Raw genomic sequence first — 23334 nt, 5'->3', positions numbered from 1 at the left:
CCCCGCCCCGCCCCCGCCCCTGCCCCCGCCCCGAGCATCCGGAGCCGCTCCAGCGTCGCTCCGCGGGAAGCTGGCAGGTTCGCTCCGCCGCCCCCCCGAGCCGCAGGGCACCGACTGGCGGCCGCTGCCGGTAGCCCCGGCTCCGCACCGCCCCCTGAGTTGCGTTGCAGCCCTCGCCCCTCCACCGCCGCCCGCTCGAGCCCGCTGGGGACTGGCGCGCCGCGGAGCATCTGCGCTCTGGGCACCGCGCCGGCCCTGCCCGCCCTGCCCGCCCTGCCCGCCGTCCCCGCGGAGCGGGCAGCGGCGCCTCGCCCCCCGCCGGGCCGCGCGTCCAGCCCGCGGGCCTTCCCCTAGGGCGGCCCGGGCCCCGAGAGGCCGGCGCGCGCGGCCGGCGGCGAGATGAGCTTCTTCGGCTTCGGGCAGAGCGTGGAGGTGGAGATCGTGCTCAACGATGCGGAGAGCAGGAAGCGGGCCGAGCACAAGACGGAGGACGGCAAGAAGGAGAAGTATTTCCTCTTCTACGACGGGGAGACGGTCTCCGGGAAGGTGAGCCTCGCGCTCAAGCACCCCAACAAGCGGCTGGAACACCAGGGCATCAAGATCGAGTTCATCGGGCAGATCGGTGAGTCGGCGCCCAGGGCCGCCCCCCCTCCCGCCGCGCCCTCGGGCCAGGCCCCCGCGGGCCGGGACCCGGGCCGCTGGTGAGGCCCGTCGGAGCCCCAGCCCCTGCGGTGCGAGGCCCGCCGCGGCCCCCCTGCGGGGCCCATCGCCCTGCCAGAAGGGGCCGCGCGCCGCGAGGCGTGGAGTGCCGGGCACCGGGGGCGTCCCTCCCGTGCCCCTTGGTGGCGGTACCGCGGCCCAGAGTGCCCAGCTGTCCCTTCGACATGCCACTCGGCTTGGCTTCCTGCCCCCGGGATTTCGGAGTGAGATGCCCCAGCCATAGCGGGCAGGTGGGTGTGTGCGCGGAGCCTGGAAGAAGCACTGCTTTTGCTCCCCCTGGCCAAGGTAGCTGGTCTCCTGTGCCTCAGCTGCAGCCGCACCCCCGTGTTTCTCCTGGACGTGATGTGGGAGAGGTGCCCACGGGGTCCCATATCTCCCCTTATCTCTGGACTTCTATCCTTATAGATGTTTTGAAAGAACCCTGCGGTCTTCAGACCCAGCGTTTCTGTCTACCTAGCCTGTATTTATGAGGCTTCTTTATTAGAATGTTAGTTTTCAGTTGACTCGTTTTCTCCGTAAAGACAAAGAAAGGATGCTCCTAAGACTAAAATTAAATGATCAAAATTTCTCAATGCTCCAACAGTCTTTAAATATGATTATTAATAATTAGAGCTAGACATTAAAAGGCCGTAACAACACTGAAGATTTTGGAAGCTGCCAGTGAAGATGCAGTTGTCTCCAATTCTAAGACTATTTGGAGCCTCGTGTTTATTAAAACTCTCAGGTACTTCTGAAATAAGTTGTTTTTGTCATTAGGTCTGGAGTAGTTTCACAGTTAATACCCGTGTGGTTGAAAAACCTCTGGCAGATAATTCATACCCTATACCACATGCTGCATGTTTAACTCTGTTGTTAGGGACTTCCTGAGAAAGCTTGTTAAATGCTCTCTCATGCCCTCCGAGTTCAGCAAATAATCTGTTCTCCCCCTTTTTCAAAGGCTGGAAACACTGGCCCAGGGAGGAGGAACCCTGGGGAAGGGAGTCCCTGTGGCGAGTCTCTGCAGTCAGTGCTCAGCCTGGAGTATGTCCCTCTGGCATTTGAGAGAATGAAATCAGGTTGAAGACTGGTTGATCCTACAGGAACTTTTTTGTTGTTATTTCAAACCTAGAATATGAGTGGCCTTTTATGTACCAGAAACGGGTCTGAAGAGTGAGTTTCATACCCTTTGCTCTCTGGCTTCTAGCTTAGATAGGGTTTCTCAACAGCATGCTGTTGACATTTTTGGCCTTACAATTTTTTGTTGGTGTAGAATGTTTCGCAGTTCCCCCAGTTTCTACCCACTCGATACCAAAAGTACCCCTCAGTTGTAACCTCAAAAATGTCTTGAGATACTGCCTCATGTACCCTACAGGGTAAAATGCCCCCTAGTAAAGAGCCACTGAGAGAGAGGATGAATCCAAAATATTTTATTCTAGGTCTATGAGATAGTGAAGTCCTTGCATACTTAGCGTTAGTATTTTCAAGTAGTAGCTTTAACATCGCTGCATGGATCCTTTGGCTCTGTATTACTGTGTAGGCAGGCAGGTTTAGCCTGTGTTTGTATCGTTGTTCCAGGTAGCAATATCTTGTCAGTATGTGAAAGAAAACCAGAATGTCTGCTGCCCCAGGTATTAAATGAGCTGTCCAGGGGGAGTGGTGTCAAGGCCTTCCTCTAGTCTAAAAGAAAGGAAGTTGGAGAGGCTGCTTGCTGTACCTGCCCTGACTGATTTCTTGTCTAACTCCCAGAATAGCATCCCTGTTGAGTTTTCTCAGAACCTTTTATTGCTTCCATTTATAACTTCCTGGGCCCCTGAGCACTCTGGGCTGAATTGACCTTGGGACTTTGGGCTGCTTTCTTTCCTGCGAGGCAAAGATAACAAAATCGCCTTGTGAGAATGTTGAGATGTCGAAGGATCATGCTTCACGCAGAGTGTGGTGTATCTGTGTCGTACACCTAAGACAGTATGCAAACTGACCTCAGGGCACCCGAGTGAAGCTAGTGAGTAATTTTGTTGAAGTTGTGGTCTTGTGGTTTTCTCCCTCACTGCACTCTTTGACTATGTATGAAGGGGGTGGAACTTGGTCACATTCTGAGAACTGTATGGATGACATACAGTATGGGACTTACTCTCTGGGGGTAAGAAAGTTGATTGATATCATTGTGCTCTGTGCACCTTCCTCATGGATTTCCCTTTTAACTCAAAGTTTTTCTTATAAACCATAGTCTCTTTCATTTGGTTCTCCCCCCCCCCCCCCCCCCAGAAGAGTTAGTTCCTTAGTTTGGAAATGAGGTGGTTTATGTAATTAACCTTCTTATCCCTGTGACTGATTTATTTTCCTCCTGATGAAAGTCTATTTGTCCCACCTGTGTATTCATTAGCAGGACAGCCTGGTACACGTAGGATCAAGCAGACTGCGTCACATAAACTAGAAAAGGCTCAGTTTATAATTATGCAGGCTTCACTAGGGTCAAGGCCTTGTAAGGACTAGAGGTAATATACATGAAGCACAAGGCAGTAGAGGTACTGGTAAAGGTACCTACAGTGCAAGTGTAGCTCATAAGGAGGGGTTAAGATAATCATTGTCATTTCCTCTTTCCCTCTTAAGCTGGACCCATCAAGAAATTCCCGGGGGCTAGACAGTTAAAACACTTCGCTTTGTTGTCACCCCAGATTCCTGTGTGGACTCTCCAGGGGGAATGTTCGAACAGGTTAGCCTCCCCTTTCACCTGCCCCCCCACATTGCCTTCCCAGTGTCTTCTCCTGGAAAGCACAATAGCCCAAGCAGAGCTTTACGGAAGGGAGTCTGCACAGGGTCCTTGCAGACAGCTGTTTGGACCCCTTTGTGCCCCATTCCTCATAGTGGCCCAGGCCCTGCTCAGAAAAGCTCCTGTCTTGATGATGATCTGGAGGTAGACAGGCAAAGGGGTAACTTTTGGTCCTGGTCCCTTCTCACTCCATAACTTGCTCTGGTAATCTCATCTGCAGCCGTGACTCCAGTGGCCTCTTATATTCTGACAACTCCCAAATTCTTTCTTTGTTCTGACCTGAACTCTCTTCTGAGTTCCATGCCTGTGTTTCTCACTGCCTGCTAGACATCTTTACCTGGATACCCCATCCCACAGGTCTCTCAACAGGTGTCCAAAACAGAAACCCCTTTCTCTTTCTGTTCCAGCCCTGCTGCTTTTGTGTTTTTTGTTTTTTTCCATTTTGGCTCATGTTACCTGGGTCCATTCAGTCTCAGAAATTGGGGAGTCATCTTAGACTGTTTATTCCTCCTCCCACACATCTAATTGGCTTCTGAGTTTTGGTCTTCTCCAGCAACTAACAGTCTTAAATTGATGTGAGAGCGAAACATCGATTGGCTGCCGTGTCAGGGCATGTGCCGTGACTGGGAATCAAACCAGCAACCACGTGATGATACCCTACCAACTGAGCCACACCGGCCAGGGCTTACTCTCCATTCTTAGTGCATTTATTATTTCTGTTTATAGCAAGTAGCCTTCTAACTGGTTTTCCTGCCTTTGTTTTCTCTTGTTTCAGTTCACCTTCTGTAAGAGTGAACTGTCTAAAAGGCAGTTCTAACATTGTTAGTCTTCTCCTTAAAATTCTTCTCATTAAAATTCTTCTGCTTAAAATTCTTCCCTACTGGGTAAAGGGGGAAAATATATCCAACTCTTTCCTGAGCTGGCCCCTCCCTTTCTCTCCAGCCTCATCTCTCCCTAATTCTTCACCCTCCCCACTTGTAGTTTCCTTAGAATATCGTGTTCTTTCTAGAATCTTGGCATTTCCCCTTTGTATGTGAACATCTTTCTGCAAGGCCTGACCTACCACCCAAGCATTTTTTTAAAAAAAAAATTTATTGAGAAAGGGACATTTTTGTTGTTCCACTTACTTATACATTCATTGGCGTCTTGTATGTACCCTGACTGGGGATTGAACCCACAATCTTGGCGTATGGGCCAGTGCTCGAACCAACTGAGCTACGTGGCCAGGGTCCAAGGTCTTAATCTGTTTGTTTGTTTGTTTGTAATTTAAGAGCTCTTATTCTTAAAGCCCAGCAAACATGACATCTGTCAGAAGGCCTTCCCTGCCCTCTCCAGGCTGACACACATGTCTTCCTTTGTTCTAGAGGATTCATTGGTTCCCCTTTTCAAGCAAGATATGACAAGCTTGTGATTTTTTTTTTTAAACTTTTCTATCTCCCTCACTAAATTCTGAGCCCTTGAAAGCCTTCAGTCCATCATCAGTCTGGTGGCTAAGCTCTAGTCTCAGTGGCTGGTACATAGTATGTGTTCAATAAATATTTGCTAACGGGATACATTGGTCAGATCTAAGAATTTGCAGAAGCTATTCTTAGATTTTTTTTTCCTCATCTCCTCCTAGATAAACCAGAGTTATTTTAATGGAAGAAAGAGAGAGTGCAGGTTTGCTTTGCTGGTTACTCTTAAGAGGCTGGGCTTCTGCTTCTGCTTATGGCAGAGGCATTGATGAGCTGGGTGCAGCCCTTACTCCAGGCCACTGAGAACCAAGATGAGTCACTAACAGCCTGCACCCACATGTGCAGCATCTTCCCTAAGGGAACTAGGGTAAGGAGATGTTAAAGCTGGATGTCAGTTCACTTGCTTTTGCATCTTTCTTTCATTAGTTGAGGCTGATTTTCCCTGTATGTCAGAAAATAAGAGTTGTCAGAGCTCTGGTCCATGCAGGTGTGTACCAGCTGCTCATATGTTGCAGTTTGAACGCTGCCCCATGAGAATATAGTAAGGTCTTATTTATTTATTTGTGTCATATATCTTTTTCTGTTATCAGTAGGTTTTTGAGCTGCATTGGGATTCTTCCTGCACCTCATGTACTTTTGCTTATGGCTTGGTCTGTGTTTTATCAACGCCAGCAGGGGTGTAGTGAGGATATCTCCCGTGTCACTCTGGCAGCTAATGGCCCACATTTTAAGAAAAATGCAATGTTGTATGTATGGAGCATTGAGGGGATTTCTGTCATTATTAAAAGAAAAGACCATTTTTCAGCTGAATCATGTGAAGAACACTGATGGCAAATGTAAAGCAGAGCTGGGCCACCGTGGTGACTAATGGGGTTAAATAAACCAAAGGTAATTAGGTCAAACTTGCAGAGGACATGAACACCCTCCAAAAGCCAACTGGATAATACCTGATTTAAGTTTTTAAAAATAATGCCTCTGGATCTATCTGAACTCATCAGCACCAATCAAGCCTGTATTTCTAAAAACTCCAGAGGCTTTCTGTATTTTAATTCATTAACCCATGAAATGCTAAGTGGAATGCACATTGAGATTAAATGGATTGATCCTAGTCTGTTAATAAGCTGTTGTAGGGCTCCAAGCCCAGCTGTACCTGGCTGGCTAAGAGCAGCAAAAGGGTGTGACGGCCCTGCAGATTTCCTGGGGCCCAGGAAAGCTGAGTGGAGTGGCCAGCACGAATCTTAACTGGGTTGCTAGTCAGCAAACAGTGCTTGGGAAACATGGTGCAGAGGAGGCTCCTTAGAGGGCTTTTTGCCTTTGCTTAGTTTCATCCACGCCCGCCATGGTCCCGGCCCAGCAGCAGGTCTCAGTGTCTTTCATGGGATGGCCCTGAGCTGCACAGCTGGCTCAATTTCCTTCCTAAGTGGCAAATTCACTCCTCAGCCGTTGGTGGCAAGTTTCACCAGTATCCCTACTACAAAACTCATTTCCTCCTGTGAGACCGAAGACAGGGAAGTTACCTTAACAAAAAAAGTGGTCAGTTCCAACTTTTAGCTTGAAATGGCTAGTCCCTGAGGGGGTCCAGAAGAGCTAGGCATGACTCGTGCCTGCATCTTTGGGGAAAAAATAGAGGCAGCTTACTGTCTCTTTAGGATCCAAACCTCTCACTAAAACAGCCTTGGATTTTTAAATTTGATTTATGTGAGAGGAAACCAGACTTCCTAGCAAATAGCAATATATGGCTGCCGTTTCTGCCCCTTTGCCTTAACAATGTTTGCAAAAGCATTGCAAACAGCTTTTAAATTACAAATGAAAAAGCCCAGTTGAGCCCCACTCAGACCACACACTGATCACCCTTTCGTGACATTTGGTGAAGGAGCTTGTGTTAACATGTGTCCAGGAGGAAAAGCCTGAAGGAGAACGTGATGCTCCGCAGGGAAGGCCCTCTTCTGCCAGAGGTCCTGGCCACAGCCAGGCCCCCTGCTGGGGCAGGCAGACCGTTGCTAGGATCCTCGGAAGCTGGCAGCCTGACTGCTCTCTGAGCTCTCGCAGATCCTCCTCTGTTTTGTTTCTCATGTTGCCTTTGAGCTGGGCAGTCACATTTGTATATGTTTCCATCCTTCTTTTCCCATCTTTCTCTTGACTCTGGGATCTCCTACTTAAAGATCATGGACACTGGGGCCTTGCTCTGTCTGCTTTTGTCCCCTGAAACTATGGCCAGAGTCCAGTGCTTGGAACTGAGGCACCAGGTTCCCCAGTTGAGGGGTCAGGGCCCACGTAAGAGCCAGGATCATCAACAAGGGCACAGGCAGCAGTGGTCCAGCAAGAGTAAGCAGAGGAGCCCCCGACATGGGCTGGCCAGTGGCTGTGCTCCTACCAGTCACTGCACATTGTTCTATTGAGGGGCACAGGCACAGTTACTGATTTTAAACCAGCACTGGCTGCATCTTCTTTTCCCTCAGCTTGTGACTGTTGTCTCCCGTTTAGCTTCTAGTGGATTCTCACTCACTACCCAGAATGCTGCCCTCTGCTGGTTTCATTTAGTATTTGGGACAGAAGGTGGATGGTAATATACGATGGATCAAAGTGTAACTACATGGGACATCAGCAGCAGCTGCACGTTCATACAGATGTAGCAGCACTGTATGTAACCACACGACCGCCACCTTTATGAGCTGGCTGCATCTTTATTTAGGATGGAGTTCCCTCTGCTTTAGAATGCCTCCCTGTGGGGGAAAATGGTTCCCTGTGGAATAGGTTTGGCAGGGCTGGCTCCTAGGGCAGCATTCAGACTAAAAGCACCGCTTGAAACCATTTTCTCCTTCTGGGCACGATTCTCCCTGAGGGCAAGGCTGGATACTGACTGGCTTTGGGGAGGTAAGAGAGCTGTTTCTTTGGCCCAGGATGTCTTTGATCCTGATTGGGGCTCAGACCTTATGCTGTCCAGGGTGGACCCAGAGTAAATGTATCTCTGCCCCACATCCCCTGGCACTTAGGTATCCCTGAGAGAAATTGCCTGCTGTGCTCTGAAGATCCAGGACCAGGCCCGTGAGTGGTTGTCCCAGACACTCCTCTCTGTGAACCTGTCTCTTTATCCCCAAGCAGCTAACAGCAGAAGCGGCACGTGCGCTCTGCCAGCTCCATTTTCCAGTTTGGTCTGTCCTACTTCAGGGTGCAGCCTGGCATAGGACTGGAGCCCAGAAATGCCCAAGGGGTGGACCTTGACTGTACCTTGGTCATGTGTAGTCACAGTCAGTATTAAATGTCTGCTGGGCAGCCGGGGTGGATTGGGGAGGATGCCGGGAATCTAGGCACATAGGCCTTACGTCTACCAACTATGCATAAAGGACTAACAGAAGCAAATACTTAATTAGCAGAGTACAAAGAAGTATAAAATAATATAGGACAAATGGGTGGCATGAACTTATAATAAAGAAATACACCAAAACTATTTCCAGGGGAGGTGAATTTAGAGCAATACCTCTCAAAGTGTGGTCCCTGAACCAGCAGGATCAACACCCCCTGGGAACTTGTTAGAAATATAAATCCTCAGACCCCCTGATTTAAACTAGGGGTAGGGCCCAGCCATCTGTGTTTTCATAAGCCCTCCAAGTGATTCTGATGCACATTGAAGCTTGAGAGCCACTGTTGAAATGGATGTAATAACATCAAAGCTTCTAGGTGAGATCAGCCACATGGATCAGCTAGCAGCTAATATTTTGAGTGTTTGCTATCTATTAGGTACTATTCTAAGTCCCGTACCTTCATTGCCTCCTTTAATTCTCACGAAACCTTATAAAGTGAGTTATGTTTTATCCCCATTTTACTAGGTCATAGGAATAGACTCAGTCCAGTAGGGGACCTTCTCTAATCTCAGCTCTGTAGCCAACCCTGGGACTCTAAGCCAGTTATTTAACCGAACTGTGACTCAGTTTCCTTATCCTTTAAATTGGTGATAAGGCCAGTCTTAGCTATCACGCAAGGTTAGTATAAAGATAAGATTAGTACCTATGAATGTTTTTTAAAAGTTACAAATATACTTTTAAATGTGTTTTTTAAAATGTAGTGTTTTTAATAGTGGTTACCCTGATGTATCCCTTCCTAAGATGCTGCCCTGATATCCTGAGCAGGATTATTTGGGGCTCTTACTGTGCCACAGGATAAAATGGAAGAGTGTGTGGAAAGGGGGAAGTGGAGGGAGACTAGTGTGTGAGGAATGCAGTGAAGGAGCAGGTCAGGAAAAGAGGGGGGTTCAAAAGCAGGTCTGTCTGGGGGGAAGGTCTTTTAGAAGACAGGTGCCTGCAGCCTGGAGCCTCTTGCCAGGCCCCGGGTAACTCGGGGTCTGATAGAAGAGGTTGATGTTTTCTCTCCAGAACTCTACTACGACCGTGGGAACCACCATGAATTTGTGTCCCTGGTGAAGGACTTGGCCCGGCCTGGAGAAATTACCCAGTCACAGGCCTTTGACTTTGAATTCACCCACGTGGAGAAGCCGTATGAGTCCTACACAGGGCAGAATGTGAAGCTCCGGTAAGTGGTGCCCCACCTTGCCCCAGAAACTACCCCATGTGGACCGGGACCTGAAGCTGTCTGTGTTTCCCAGGGTCTTTATTAGGAAATCGGGAAGGAAGAGTGCAGAGTGCAGTGGTGTGCTGGTAAATGGTTAGCCATAGGCTCTCTGGGAGGAAAAACCCCTGGTTTGTAGCATTTATTAATTTCTGTAGTGTAAATATTCCCACCATGGCCAATTTCAAACTACCAACTTGACATCCCTGAATGCAGAATTGGGGAGAGATGCACAGTAACCACCTTTACCGAACATTACGACATATGAAGACATTAAATATAAAGTCCCCCAGAGCAGAGAATTGCAGCAAAATAATTGGGAAGCAATAAATTTTTGGTATGCATTACCTTTGTTTAATATAATTCACTCAGTTTTAAGTTTATATAATTTAATTAAACTAATTGCTGTGTTTAACAGCTAATTCATAAAATTCCTGAAATTCAGCAGTTGACTTTCATCAGCACATACTGACCCTCAGCCCAGGTCTACTCACGACAGCAGTGTGACCCTGAGCTCTGTTACTCAACTTTCCCACTACAAAAGTGGGTAATAGGTTCAGTTCTAATTCTAGATCTGCCTGCTCCATCTTTTGGGGGATGATGAGAGAGAAAACGTAACAGTGTAACAAGTTCTTAAAAGGTTAATGAACACAATTTAAGTACATGGGATTGCTTTTATTGTTCCCGTCTTGGAAACTGAGATTAGGGACTGATTCCAGGGCCTCGGGGGTTAAAAAAAAATAAATTAAAAAAATCCAGAGCAGCTATCACTGGGATAAAGCAGACTTCTCCATCACTCTGGACACCTGGTTCCAGTTCTTGATATAAATAAGATCAGCTTGTTCTCATCACCTGAAGGCCTGGGTTTAGGATGCTGCAGAATACAGCAAGACTTTTTTTCCTTTTATTTTATTTTTTCACTTTTAGTCTTTAGTTACTGTTGACATAAAATATTATATTAGTTTCAGGTGTACAACATAGTGACTAGACATTAATATAACTTACGAAGTGATACCCCAATAAGTCTAGTACCCATCTGCCACCAGCCAGTTATTACAGTACTATTGAATATATTTCCTATGCTGTACTTTACGTCCCCATTACTGTTTGGTTTTTTTTTTTTTTTGGTTGGTCGGTTTTTAAAAATATATATATTTATTGATTTCAGAGACAGGGAGATAGAAATAGAAACATCAGTGATGAGAGAGTCGTCATTGATTGGCTGCCTCCTGCGTGCCCCTGACAGGGGATCGAGCCTGCAACCCGGGCATGTGCCTGACTGGGAATCGAACCTCGATCTCCTGGATCCTAGGTCGATGCTCAGCCGCTGAGCCATGCCCGGCTGGGCCCCATTACTGTTTTTATATGGGCAACTTTTATTTCTTAATCCCGTCCCCTTTTTCACCCATCCCCTTCCCATCTGACAACCATCAATTTGTTCTCTGTATTTATGAGTCAGTTTCTGTTTCGTTTGTTTGTTTGCTTTTTAGATTCCACATACAAGTGAAATCATATGGTATTTGTTTTTCTCTGTTTGACTTATTTTAGCATAATACCCTCTAGGTCCATCAATGTTGCAGATACAGCAAGACTTTTCTTCCCCTTCTTTCTCCCTGGTTTTCCCTCTTTCATCAGAAGAGTGATTGTAGGCTCTTCTTTTTCAATCTTTGGAGAGAGATTACCCCAACTAAAGGCAGCGTTTCATAATTGCATTCAGAGAAGGCAGCACCTATGTTTGGCTATGGGATTTATTAATATTTAATTTTTATTTTTTGCATTGGGTTTCTCTTAAACATTTTTATGTTAGAAATAAAGGGTGTTGAAAACAGTATGGTGATTTCTTAAAATATTAAAAATAGAGTTACCATATGATTCAACAGTTCCACTTCTGAGTACATATCCAAAAGAAGTGAAAGCAAAGACTCAAACAGATACACAGGGTGGACAAACGTAGGTTTGCAGTTGTTTGTATGGAGAAAGACATGCAGGTTAGTGTTATTACAATAGCTTTATTAAGTCTGTTTCATGTACTCACAACTGTACACCTACTTTTGCCCAGCCCTGTATGTAGATCTACATTCATAACAGCATATTCACAATAGCCAAAATGTGGGTGCCCCCTGAATGTCCATGGACAGATGACTGGATAAAACAAAACATACAATGGAATGTTATTTAGCCTTGAAAAGGAAGGGAATACTGTCATTAGCTGCAACATGGGCGAATCTTGAAAACATTATGCTAAGTGAAATAAGCCAGTCATAAGACAGATGCTGTATGATTTTTATATGAGGTGCTCAGAAGATTCAGAATCAGAGACAGAAAGAATGATGGCTGCCAGGGGCTGAGGGGAGGAGGAATGGGGCGTTAGTGTTGATGGGAACAGAGTTTCAGGTGGGAAAGCTGAAAACGTTCTGGAGGCGGATGATAGTAATGGTTGCACAACAGTGTGGATGTGCGTAATGCCACTGAACTGTACGCTTGTTATTGGTAAAATGGTGAATTTAATCTTATGTATATTGTAGAGGACAACAAACCTTTTTTTCTACCCATCTTAGGTTCATTGACTGGGCCCTGCAAATTAGACTGACAAAAGACAGGTTAGCAAGAGAAAAATAAGTTTATTCACATGTGCATTGTGCATATACATGGAACTCAGTAATGGGTAACGCGAACGGGTGGTTAGAGCCTGGGCTTATGTAAGCATTTCACCAGAGAAATAATGACATTAAATAATGACAATAAAGCAAAGGGACTTTGAACTTCTAGGGGCAACAGATTGTGGGAGGTAAACCTATGGGGGAAATGTGGAAGATAGGTGGTTTTAGCTAGGTTGGTTACGTAGATTTCTCTGGTGCAGTCTGGGCTGATGAGAGCCTGGAGTTGTCTCTGGTGATTAAGGATGGCCTGCTCTCCTGGGAAAGAGGGGTGATGAGGGTTTTTCTTGTGTCTGCTTCTTCTCAGTTCCTTTGAGCTCTATAATCCTTATGCTAGAGTGGCTTATTTGGGGGTGGCATACTCTGAACCCCTTCTACATTTTACAATAAAGAAAGGAAAAGAAAGGAAGGTGTTGCTGTGAAAATTAGATAAAGACTTTAGGATTCATGTTGAGAAAGAGAGGAGGTAAACAAGGGAAAACTGGCTAAGGGTGTTTTATAGAAGATGTAAATTTCAGATCAAGGCTTATATCTTATTGCATAGAAAGAGGGAAAACATGACAAGATTGTTTGGGCTCCTTTTTCTTTGTAAGCAGGGGAGTGGTTCTTTTGGAATAGTTTAAAGTCAATATGTGGTATTTGATGGGTGGGTAGAGTGTGGACACTAAACTGTTAAAAGGCTGGTATGCCGTCCTAAGAGTTTTGCTTTAGTGGACATGATGGGACCAGGCAGAAAACCAGGAATTTAATAGACATCCACAGAATTTCCTAATGAGTGGAGATATAGACAGAGGGCTGCCAGGAGGAAGAGATGATTCATCCAGTTTTAAAGTTTGGGGCACTGGCAGAATAGAGAGGTGTAGTTCAATAGGTGGTTGGAAATGCAGGCCTGGCACTCAGGAATTCACTGTTGAAATCATCTGCTCAGAGGTAATAGCTGATCCCCATTTCAAGGAAAGCTCAGGTGTGGGGCGGTGGTGAGTAGGGGGTGAAGCAGGGTAATGCCCCCCTGTGGAGCCATGGGAAGAGCATTTCAAAGAGGAAGATGTGTTTTACACTCTAACATAGAAGAAAATGCCACTGGATTTGGCAAGTAGAAGGCTGGTGGTAACTTCAGGAGGGCAGTTTCTGTCGGGGGGGCGGGAGGGCAGCAACAAAGCCAGGGGTGAGGAGTAGCTGCCAGGGAAGAAGCTGCAGTTAGAACCTGATCCCTCAGTGACAGTTGGCTCTGAAGGAAGGTCAAGAATATATAAGGCCTGGGCAGGGTTTTGAGGATTGATGATTTGGGGACTTTTTATAAACTCAAAGGAAGAAGCCTTTAGCTGGAGAGAGATTGGATATGGTAAGAAAATTGGAAAAGTGGAAGGAATAGGATGCCAGACAGGGCTCCCATTTTAGAGTCACTTGGGTGGCTTTAAAAACTGTTGAGCCCGGCCGGGCATGGCTCAGCCGTTAAGCGTTGACCTAGGATCCAGGCGATCGGGGTTCGATTCCCGGTCAGGGCACATGCCCGGGTTGCGGGCTCAATCAGTGACTCTCTCCTCATTGATGTTTCTATCTCTCTCTCTCCCTCTCCTTTCCTCTCTCTGAAATCAATAAAGATATATTTAAAAAACAAACAAACAAACAAAAACTGTTGATGCTTCTGTCTCTTTCCAGAGCAATGAAATGTCAGGTGTGCCTGGGCATCAGGATGTTTAAAGCCCCTCCCCCAGATGATTCTGATGTGCGCCCAAATGGAGAGTCACTCAGCCAGAGGGAGGAGGGGAAAGGGGCTTAAGAGAGAGGTGCTGTGGGAAGGAGGAAGCGATGGGCAAAAATGCACACGTTTAGGCCCTAAGTGAGGAACAGCACAAAGCAGAAGGGAGAGAATTATAAATCTTGACTTGGAAGGCCCTCACCTTCTTAGTATAGTAAAAGCAGTGTCCTCCACTGAGAGGGGAAGGGGAGGCTTGGGAGCCTGAGCAATTAGAAAAGAGTTAGGAACAGATGTCTTGGGGAGTGTGACGGGAGCTACTGAGATGAGTAAAAAGATGGCCAGGAAGCAGTCAGAGCCGCACAGAAGAGAGTGGCCTGGCGTGTAGTTGATCTGGTTAGCAATTTTCTCCAGGAGTACTTGAAAGACAGTGGGCACTATTTAAGTTTTATTTAGAAGAAAATGTAATTAAAGGGGTGTTTCTTCCCTCCTTGGGTATTAGTATAGAGTTAAGTGAAGGAGACAGGCATGCTGGGGAAGGCCACACTCACGTGGCTGGCTGTAGAGGTCAGGTTTGGCACACTCTCTGACTCGCCCCTACCACGTCCACCCCCTTCCCTGAGGATCCTAGTTCAGCCAGAGATTTTCTTTGTCAAACACACCAGCTTCTCTCCCACCTCTGTTGCTTTGTTTATAAGATTTGCTCTCCCGAATGCCCTTTTCTCTCTCCCCCAGGCTTTGATTCCTGCATCCCAGTTAGCACTTTCCAGGTGTTCCAGTTTTCCTATTTATTTGCCCATCTCCCCTAGCGGTCTGTGAGCATCCCTTGAGACGGTATCTCTTATTCGCCCTGTGAATGTCTGCTGACTGAATAGCTGACTGAGTTTCTCCATTACCTAGTCCTCTCTTAACTGTGAGGGACTTGAAAAATGCTTCTTGATTGAATATTGTTGAATGAATGGGCAGGCAAGTATAAGAGTAAAGACAGATTCCTGTGCCCAAAGAGCCAGGAGCTAGCTTAAGAAATAAAACCTGCACACAATTACATGGTAGAGAGTGGTGAGGGCCATGAAGGGGACAGGAATGGCATGCACCTAGAATACAGAGCAGAGAATCACTTCGACTTAGAGCAGCATTCTTTTTTTTTTTTTTTTAATATGTCTTTATTGATTTCAGAGAGAGGAAGGGAGGGAGAGAGAAACATCAATGATGAGAGAGTCATTGATCGGCTGCCTCCTGCGCGTCCCATACTGGGCATGTGCCCTGACCGGGAATCAAACCGCAATCTCCTGGATCATAGGTCGATGCTCAACCGCTGAGCTCCGCTGATCAGGCATAGAGCAGCATTCTTAACCCAGAGCATGAGCTCACAAAGGGATCTGGGCAAAGGGTCTTTGAACACCCTGGAATTGTGACTGCAAAGTGTATCGTGTGTAAGTGCATGTGTGCACTTTTCTGGGAGGAGGGTCCACAGAGGTAAATTCTCCAAGGAACACAAAGCCCTAAAGGTGAACCGCTATAGGGAGTTCTCTCAAGTGGGTCAATTTGGTGCATAAACCTAGGTAGCATGTGGAAAGTGGGAGTGTTCCTTCACGACACGTCCATATTCTCCAGGTATTTCCTTCGAGCCACCATCAGCCGCCGCCTCAATGATGTTGTCAAAGAGATGGACATCGTAGTTCACACACTCAGCACGTACCCAGAGCTGAACTCTTCCATCAAGATGGAGGTGGGGATTGAGGACTGTCTGCACATTGAGTTTGAGTACAACAAGTCCAAGTAAGTGCCTGGGCCCTAGGTTGTAGAAGAACCATTTAGGGAGCCTTGGCTAGTTCATGGTGACACGCTGTGGCAGACAGCACAGAAAGAAAACAGGGAATGCATGTGCCAGACTGGCCAAGGTGACCAGGAAATCAAACCTCATTCAACTTCAGCTAAACTGTATTAGGAAGGTAAATTTAAATTAAACATCCTATGATTCTTTCAGAGTCAAGCTAAACTAGCTGTAAGGCTACTGGTTTTGGATTCTAGGTACAGCTGTTTCCTTCCCCTGCTGAGAATCATCTCAAATGCCAGTCCATTATCACCTGTCTCCTATGACCAATATGTCCTTAGAAGGCAAAGTGAGGAAACCAAACACCGGCCTCAGTCTGCTGCTTCCTCTCTGAACTAAAGTGAATTGTAGCAAAGAATACCTATGTCTTTTCATAAAGGCCTAAATAATTTTAACTGGCCAGTTGGGAAGCCATCTCTGTTTTAAACTGTGTTTACTGTTAGAACACAAAAATATTTCAGGGCATGTAAATCACATGTATAGTTCAAAAATGCACCTCAGCATCTTTTCAACATAGTACATTCTTGTAAATGTTTGAGGATCAAATGTGCAAAAGTAAGAGTGTATGCTATTCATAGAGCGACCCTTCCCATGGCCCTACTGCCATCCAGAATCTCGGGAGAGGAAGCTGAGCCAGAAGGCTCCCCTGCGAAGGGGTTGGGAACAGGGGCTTTTAAAACCAAAAACATACATGCTTCTTAGAACAGGGGTGAGGAAGAAGTATTTTCCCCCCTGTGTCCTGGCCTGGAACCAAGTGGCGTTCAATAAAATGATCACTGGGACCCAGAACAGGCCCTGCATGGCCTGGCCTCTGCCAATGGAATGGGGCAGGGTCCCAGGGAGGGAAGGTTGAGCAAGGCCAGCAGGTACAGGTAAGGCAGGGATGGGGAACGTCTGGCCCACAGGCCATATATGGCCTGCAAAATCATTTGGTCTGGTGCTGCCTAAGCAACCTCAGACAGTACTTGAAATTCAGTAAATCTAGGAGCCTTTTTCATGGCTAATTTTTAAGTTGATAATTTTGTGGGGCTCGCCGCGAATGGTGTTATAAATATCCAAATGGCCCTTGGCAGAAAAAAGTGTCCTCACCCCTGCTGTAAGGGAACAGGCTTCTTCCCCTTTCTCCTCACAGTTTCAGGGCTCTGTGAGCCTTCCTGAAAAGGAGCCACCAAAGTGCATGCCCGCCAGTGCCCCAGCCACCTGACAAAGCGGATGGCTGGCAGGCAGTACCGCCTGTAGGAGCTCAGAACCACCATCAGCCAGCAGTGTGTTCAGGACCACATGTGGTATGTGAAAGACACTCAGAGAGCCTATTGCATGGCGTCAAAGACTGGATACTCCCAGATTCTGGCCCTGTCTATGCAGAGCAGGCCACACTGTGGGAGCACAGTCTGTATGACATAACACAAAGAGCCTGGCACTGTGAATTAGGTTCTGTTCTGCCACTGAGGACTTGGGCTAAGGTGAGCAGGTTCTAAAAATGTTTGTACCTTTGGTTCCTGAAAAATGAGGGGCTTGGATCAGGTTAGCGGGTTTCAAGCCCACACACAGAAAGAGCTAGTGAAAGAGGAGCTGGGAGCCAGGGCTTTAGGCCCACCCTCCACAATAGCAGCTCTTTCATGTTGCTTACATATTAATGCTTCTGTATGAGATTTTATTTAGAAAAAAGGAATAGTCATTTTATGAAAGTTGGAAAACCCCTAGAACCTATGATCTCTAAGCATTCTTTCCAAAATGCTGAGTGGCCTACATTCTGCTTTTGTAACTGTTTTTAGCTTCTCTACTTAGAGTGTCTGCAGTCTTCCCAATTAGATTATTAGCCTAAGTGGTGTGAAGTAATGGAGAGCCCTGGCTGGTGTGGCCCAGTTGGTTGAGCATCCGCCCATGCATGATGAGGCCGCCGGGATGATTCCTGGTCAGGGCACATGCCAGGATTGTGGGCTCGATCACCAGCAGGGGGCATACAGGAGGGAGCCAATGGATGTTTCTCTCACATCAGTGTTTCCCCTCCCCTTATCCCTCAATCTAAAATCAATAAAAACATACTTTTAAAAAAACAAAAAATGAGTCCTAACCGGTTTGGCTCAGTGGTTAGAGTGTCAGCCCGCAGACTGAAGGATCCCAGGTTCACTTCCAGCCAAGGGCACATAGCTTGGTTGCAGGCTCGATCCCCTGCACTGGTCGGGGTGTGTGGGGGAAGCAACCAATCAATGTGTCTCTCTCACATCGATGTTTCTCTCCCCCCCTTCCACTCTCTCTGAAAAGCAATGGAAAAATATATATATCCTTAGTTGAGGATTAAAAAAAGAAAAAAGTGGAGAGAACACAAGTTTAGAAATTAGGAGGTTTCGTTCATATCCTGTGTCTGTCCCCTATTCAAATCCTGGTTAAATTACTTCTTCAAACTTCCTTAAGGAGGTTAAATCCTGAAGTCCCTGCTAACATTCACATCTTATGATTCTGAACTTCAGGTTTGGAGATTTTACTCTCTGCCTCGATGCCTGCTATGGGGCTGTGCATACATAGGCCACCAGAACTGCTGCCTGACCCAGAGAAAAGCATTATGTCACATGGCTGGATCGCTAACAGCTCACAGAGCACAGTCCTTGTGAGCAGAGCTCAGAGAGAAGGTGTGGATGGGATAATACACATGCATCTCGCTCTGCTGCTCCTCTCTGGCCTGTTAGGTCCTCAGCACACAAAACTGCTGCAGCCGTCAAGGCCCAGTTCCCAAAGGGCATTTTATGGGGCTTAGAGAGGAAGAGGAAGACCTGGCTTCTGCATTTGTGGCCTCTCACACATTAGGATACCTAAAAAAAATACACAAATACGAAACGTTTGAAAGTAGTTGCAGTACTGACCAGAGAGATTAGATGAGCCTGCTTGCGTGGGTGATGTGACATGCAGGAGAAACATCCTTCGAGTCGTATATGGAAGAATGGAAGGGACAGAAGTTACTTTGATTCAAGTAAAGAACATGTTGGAAAATTAGGCTGCAGTGTGCTGTGGGTGAGAATGTTGGTGAGTGTGCACTGTGACCCCACCTTTAGTCAACATGCAGGGCAGAGCAGGGTACCCTCTCCTGAGACCAGGAAGGCCTGTAAGGGTTCGCTGCTGTACACACATCTTACCTTATTTACTTTCTCTTCCCCAGATACCACTTGAAAGATGTCATTGTAGGAAAGATATACTTCCTGCTGGTGAGAATCAAAATCAAGCACATGGAGATAGATATCATCAAGCGGGAAACGACGGGCACAGGCCCCAACGTGTACCACGAGAACGACACGATAGCCAAGTATGAAATCATGGATGGAGCACCAGTGAGAGGTGAGCCTCGTGGCCCCTGGCCCCCAGCACCACACCTTTCCTCCCAGGCCCTGGCACAGATTGTGGAGGGGCCTGAGGGTTCTACTGTTGAAGTGAGATCTCTATTGCCTGTAATTTCCTAATCTCTTAATTGTACACTTGGGGTCTCCGTAAGCAGGAACAGGATGGCTGAGTTTGTGACACTCCCAACTCCGACCCCACCTGCCCCAAAAGACCTCGTCTGTGGTCTGTATATGAGCTTGAACTAGAGATTGAATCTCAAGTTATACTTGTTAAAACAAAAAGGTTGCCAACTGGTTTAATATACACAGTTTGAACATCTGTTACTTTTGCCTGTTGATATTCTGACATTCTTTGCTATTGGGGGGCAAGAGATTAATACAGAATAGTCATTTATGTTACTTAGTTCTGGCTCTGGTAAAATGATAAATTCTCTGCATTCATTCACCAAGTATAAATACTCTGGCCAGCACCACCAGGGGCTACAGACAGCACTGGGAGCTGGGTGAAACTGGTCCTCTCCCCCCTCCCAGAGCTGATGTTACTTCTGGGATGGGTGGAGAGGAGAGCTGTTGTTTGGAGAACCTGTGACTACCTGGGAGCAGCCATCACTGCCGTTCGTCATCGGCTTGGCTGCAACTAACAATGAAGAACGTACTGATTCACTCAGAAGTGCCTGGTGATGCCAAGGTCCAGTCTATGCAGGAGGAGGGTGTCACAGACTTAGCAGCTGGGAACACCGGGGACAAGACAGCACATTCTTGAGCATCACCATGCCAGGTCCTTGGGGAGATAGGACTGAGCTCTCCAGACTCTGTTCCATTTTTTCACCAGCTGAGAAAATGAGCAGAGCCAGTTGTCATTTTCCCTGTACAAGTGAAATGGGGCAATGAGAAATGATACAAAACAGCAGATAATTAAAAGTTTACTTATATTTAGCTTTAGGCTGCATTATAGTTTTGAACTTCCTCAGTAGACTTACTGCCCTAATTCTGTTTCACTTATACTGGGAAAGGCATGATGTTAGAGCTGGAGGGGATCTAAAATATGATGTAGTCTGTTTCTGTAATTTTCCACATGAGAAAATTAAGGTCCAGGGAAAGCAACAGACTTACTGGTTAATGGAGAACTGGGACCAGAAAGAGGATGCTTTGTTTCCCAGACCACCATACCATCCTGCCAATCCATCTTAGAGTAGAGATGTATTTTGGGGGGCATGCACTAATTAAGATGGAGGAGGTGGCATTGAAATTGCTGGGTGACATGATGATTTTGCTGGGGTTTGACAGCTCGCTTTTGAACACCCAAGTAGACACATTACATGTGATCAAAAGATGTTTGACAGTGCTATCCCTGTGCTGTCCATCCCCACTGCCATTCACTGGTCTTAGAAGATACAGCTGGACCTGGAAGGGAATTGCAGTCACATTTTTGCTTCAGCAAATCACCAGGCAGCAGAATGCAGCTTCCCAAAAGGCAGGAGCATTGTCTTGAGTGTTCCATGCCATGCTCAGGTGGCATCTCTCTGCTCTGGTCAGAGGGACTTGGTGTAGGTAGAGTGGCCACTTTGTCCTCACTGATTCCTGCTTGGCCCTTATAGGAGAGTCTATCCCAATCCGGCTCTTCCTGGCGGGCTATGAGCTCACACCCACCATGCGGGACATCAACAAGAAGTTCTCGGTGCGCTACTATCTCAACCTGGTGCTGATAGACGAGGAGGAGCGGCGCTACTTCAAACAGCAGGTGAACCCTGGGCACCTCCTCCAGGCCCCCGGTGGCCCTAGTCACAGAACAGGAAGGGCTTCTTTCCTGCAAAGACCAGGCTCTGTTCTGGCAGGTTAAAGTACAGCACTAGCCTCCATGCCACTTGTTATTTTACCAAGAGGTGGAAACTGTGGGTTACCAAGAGTCCCACAGCAAGAATGAGGGTTCCCACTGGATACCTAGAGTCTGCTTCCTCAGGCCCAACCCCAGTAACCACTCTGCCCTTCCAGCCGATACATCCAGAAGGGCCCCGAGCCAGGGGTAGGGACAGCTGGTATCTTTGCTGAGAGATAGGCAGAGGAGGATTTTGCCTAAGATTCCCCAGGAGAAGCTTAGAGCTCCGGGAAACCCATCCCCATGCCTTCCTCTCATGCTGTCATGTCTCCCCTCCCAATTCTGCAGGAAGTGGTATTGTGGCGGAAGGGCGACATCGTGCGGAAGAGCATGTCCCACCAGGCAGCCATCGCCTCACAGCGCTTCGAGGGCACCACCTCCCTGGGTGAAGTGCGGACCCCCAACCAGCTGTCCGACAACAACTGCAGGCAGTAGGCCCCCAGGGCCAGAAGCTGCTGGGCTCCCACCCAGCACCCGTCTACCGAACACCAGCGGCTCGGGGAGGGGGAGGGGGAGGACAGTGTGATGCTCAGCTGACCCAGTACTTGCAACCTGAAAGCAAATCATGTTTTTGACTTAAATTCTTTTTCTGAAGAACCTTGGGGGAAGCCTCCTTGGGTTCTGCAGCTGACATGGTGGTAGTGAGAGGAATCATCCTGGAAGCTCGTGTCTCAAGGAAGAGCCTCTGCCAAGGCCTGGCACGCATGTGGACTGCCTCACGTCACATAGGAAGACAGTGCCAGCATCCTCGCTCCAGCCTCTGGCTTCCGGACACAGGATCTGACCATGTCCCTGGGATTCGGAACTGCCAATGGGGCCCGGGTAGTCACTTCTTGCTTCCCCTCTATGTCCCTGAGGGAGTGGCAGCCGTTGGGCCTGCCCCATCCTAAGTAGCCGGGGGAGACTCGAGATTGGGAAGCTACCTTTTGGGGAGTCTTGGATGCGGTGCTTTGAAATTTCCACAAGCCACCTCCTTTCTGACCTTTCTCTCCCTGCGGGGACCAGGCACCTCCCTTCATCTTTTATGGATTCTTGTTAGTAACACTCTGGAACAGCCTGTGGAAGGGCCTTTGGCTGACTGTCCCCTCCCCCATGAGAAATTCTGGCACAGATATTCTGAGGTCCGTGTTCTGTGTGGTTGGCAGCAGTGTTGAACACAGGAGGCCGAGCCAGCCACTGAGGAGGCCGTATGGGTACTGCCTGGTAGCTGTCTGCCTTCACGTCACTCCCGTCAGCCCAAGGTCTGTGGGGTCTGGCGGACTGTTCTGTGGCCCCAGCAAGCCTACAGGCATCTGATCTTTAAGAACAGATCCCAGGAAGGGGCGTTGATCTCTTGCTTCCCTAAGAGTGGATCCTCATCACTCCTTTCTCTCCACTTAATTTCTGAGGATTGGGGCTGGGTTTCAGACACTTGGGAATTTTGTTCTTACTGTTGCCCAAGCCCCTTCCCTTCCTACCTAACTAAAGGTATGAGTTAAAGGAGGGCAGTGGGGACCTCAGCAGAAGACCCTGCCACACAACTTCAGAATGATTCTGCTTGCCAAATCATGTCCTCACCTTCACCAGTTGACCAGAGTTTAGGGCCATTTGTTTTTCTTTAAAACAATACAGAAACTCCTGTGGATATTCTTGTTACTAGAGGAGGGGGCTTTCCCTCTGTTGCACTGCACTTGGGCCTATTGTAAAAAAAAAGTGTGGAAAACAGGGACAACTCTTCCCCAAATTTCAGTACAATCGCAGGCATTTGACTGGGCAGGGCTCATGGATCAGGACCGAGACTGGAGAGAAAGGCATTTGGGAAAACACTTGAGGTTGACTGGGGGCAGCAGCATCAAGGAAGGTAAGGTGGCTTCCCCCATGGTTGACCCCGAGTTCAGGTACAGTGGGCAGTCCCCATGGGAACAGGGTCACCTGTCCAGCTGTCCCTGGGTTTTCAAGGTTGGAGCTTGAGTGTATGGGGGAGGTGTGTTCTTTGTTCCCTCACCTTCAGAGCATGAGATTAGGCTCTGGTGCCCTTCCCATAGACGGTGTTCTAACTAGAAAGCACCTGTCAATTCCTCTGCCTCCCAACAGACAACACAAATTCGTTCTCCAACTTTCTAACACCTGAAACCTTTCTTCTGGGAAAGCTAGAAGATAGAATTAGCTTTACTCTCTCAGGACCTGTGCACAAGCTAGATCTTGTTTTCTCTTACTCTGCCCTTGTCCTCCACTTATGTGCCCAACTGCGGGAGTGAGGGGAGACTCCTGTCCCCCTCCATTAAAGGTCCCCTGGGAGTGCATAGGTACTAAACCAAGCAGTGCAACTTGTAATTAAGCAGCTGCGGTGTTTACATGTTTCTTAATGTATCGTCTTTTCAATGGTGGTATTTTAAAAAAAGAACGCTTGTTTCAATTGTTGCTCTGATTAAAGGAAGCCCCTGTGGCTTGGAGGCATCATGCCCACGGTCTGTGGT

The 23334-nt window shown here is 47.5% G+C and overlaps 1 protein-coding gene across 2 annotated transcripts; it reads left to right on the top strand.

The window, feature by feature from the left end:
• The first annotated feature begins 381 nt into the window (after positions 1-381).
• VPS26B (VPS26 retromer complex component B) lies at positions 382-23328 on the top strand. Of its 2 annotated transcripts, XM_087828560.1 has the most exons (6): positions 382-622; positions 9291-9447; positions 15451-15615; positions 18825-19000; positions 20601-20743; positions 21167-23328. In XM_087828560.1, the coding sequence occupies exons 1-6, from the start codon at positions 400-402 to the stop codon at positions 21311-21313; spliced, it is 1011 nt and encodes a 336-aa protein (XP_087684686.1). In that variant the 5' UTR covers positions 382-399; the 3' UTR covers positions 21314-23328. The 2 variants fall into 2 exon arrangements, with proteins under 2 accessions (XP_087684686.1, XP_087684687.1); XM_087828561.1 differs by lacking the exon at positions 15451-15615.
• Positions 23329-23334: the final 6 nt, after the last annotated feature.

Source organism: Miniopterus natalensis, chromosome 20, assembly GCF_054644295.1.
Source record: "Miniopterus natalensis isolate mMinNat1 chromosome 20, mMinNat1.hap1, whole genome shotgun sequence".
Lineage (NCBI taxonomy): Eukaryota > Metazoa > Chordata > Mammalia > Chiroptera > Miniopteridae > Miniopterus > Miniopterus natalensis.
This window is presented reverse-complemented; position numbering and strand designations above follow the sequence as displayed.

What these genes read in the sequence shown, in the direction of transcription:
- VPS26B (XM_087828560.1), top strand. Translation starts at nt 400, where the DNA reads ATGAGCTTCTTCGGCTTCGGGCAGAGCGTGGAGGTGGAGATCGTGCTC. An exon ending in CGAGTTCATCGGGCAGATCG is followed by an intron (nt 623 to 9,290) that starts GTGAGTCGGCGC and finishes TTTTCTCTCCAG; the next exon opens with AACTCTACTACGACCGTGGG. An exon ending in GGGCAGAATGTGAAGCTCCG is followed by an intron (nt 9,448 to 15,450) that starts GTAAGTGGTGCC and finishes CATATTCTCCAG; the next exon opens with GTATTTCCTTCGAGCCACCA.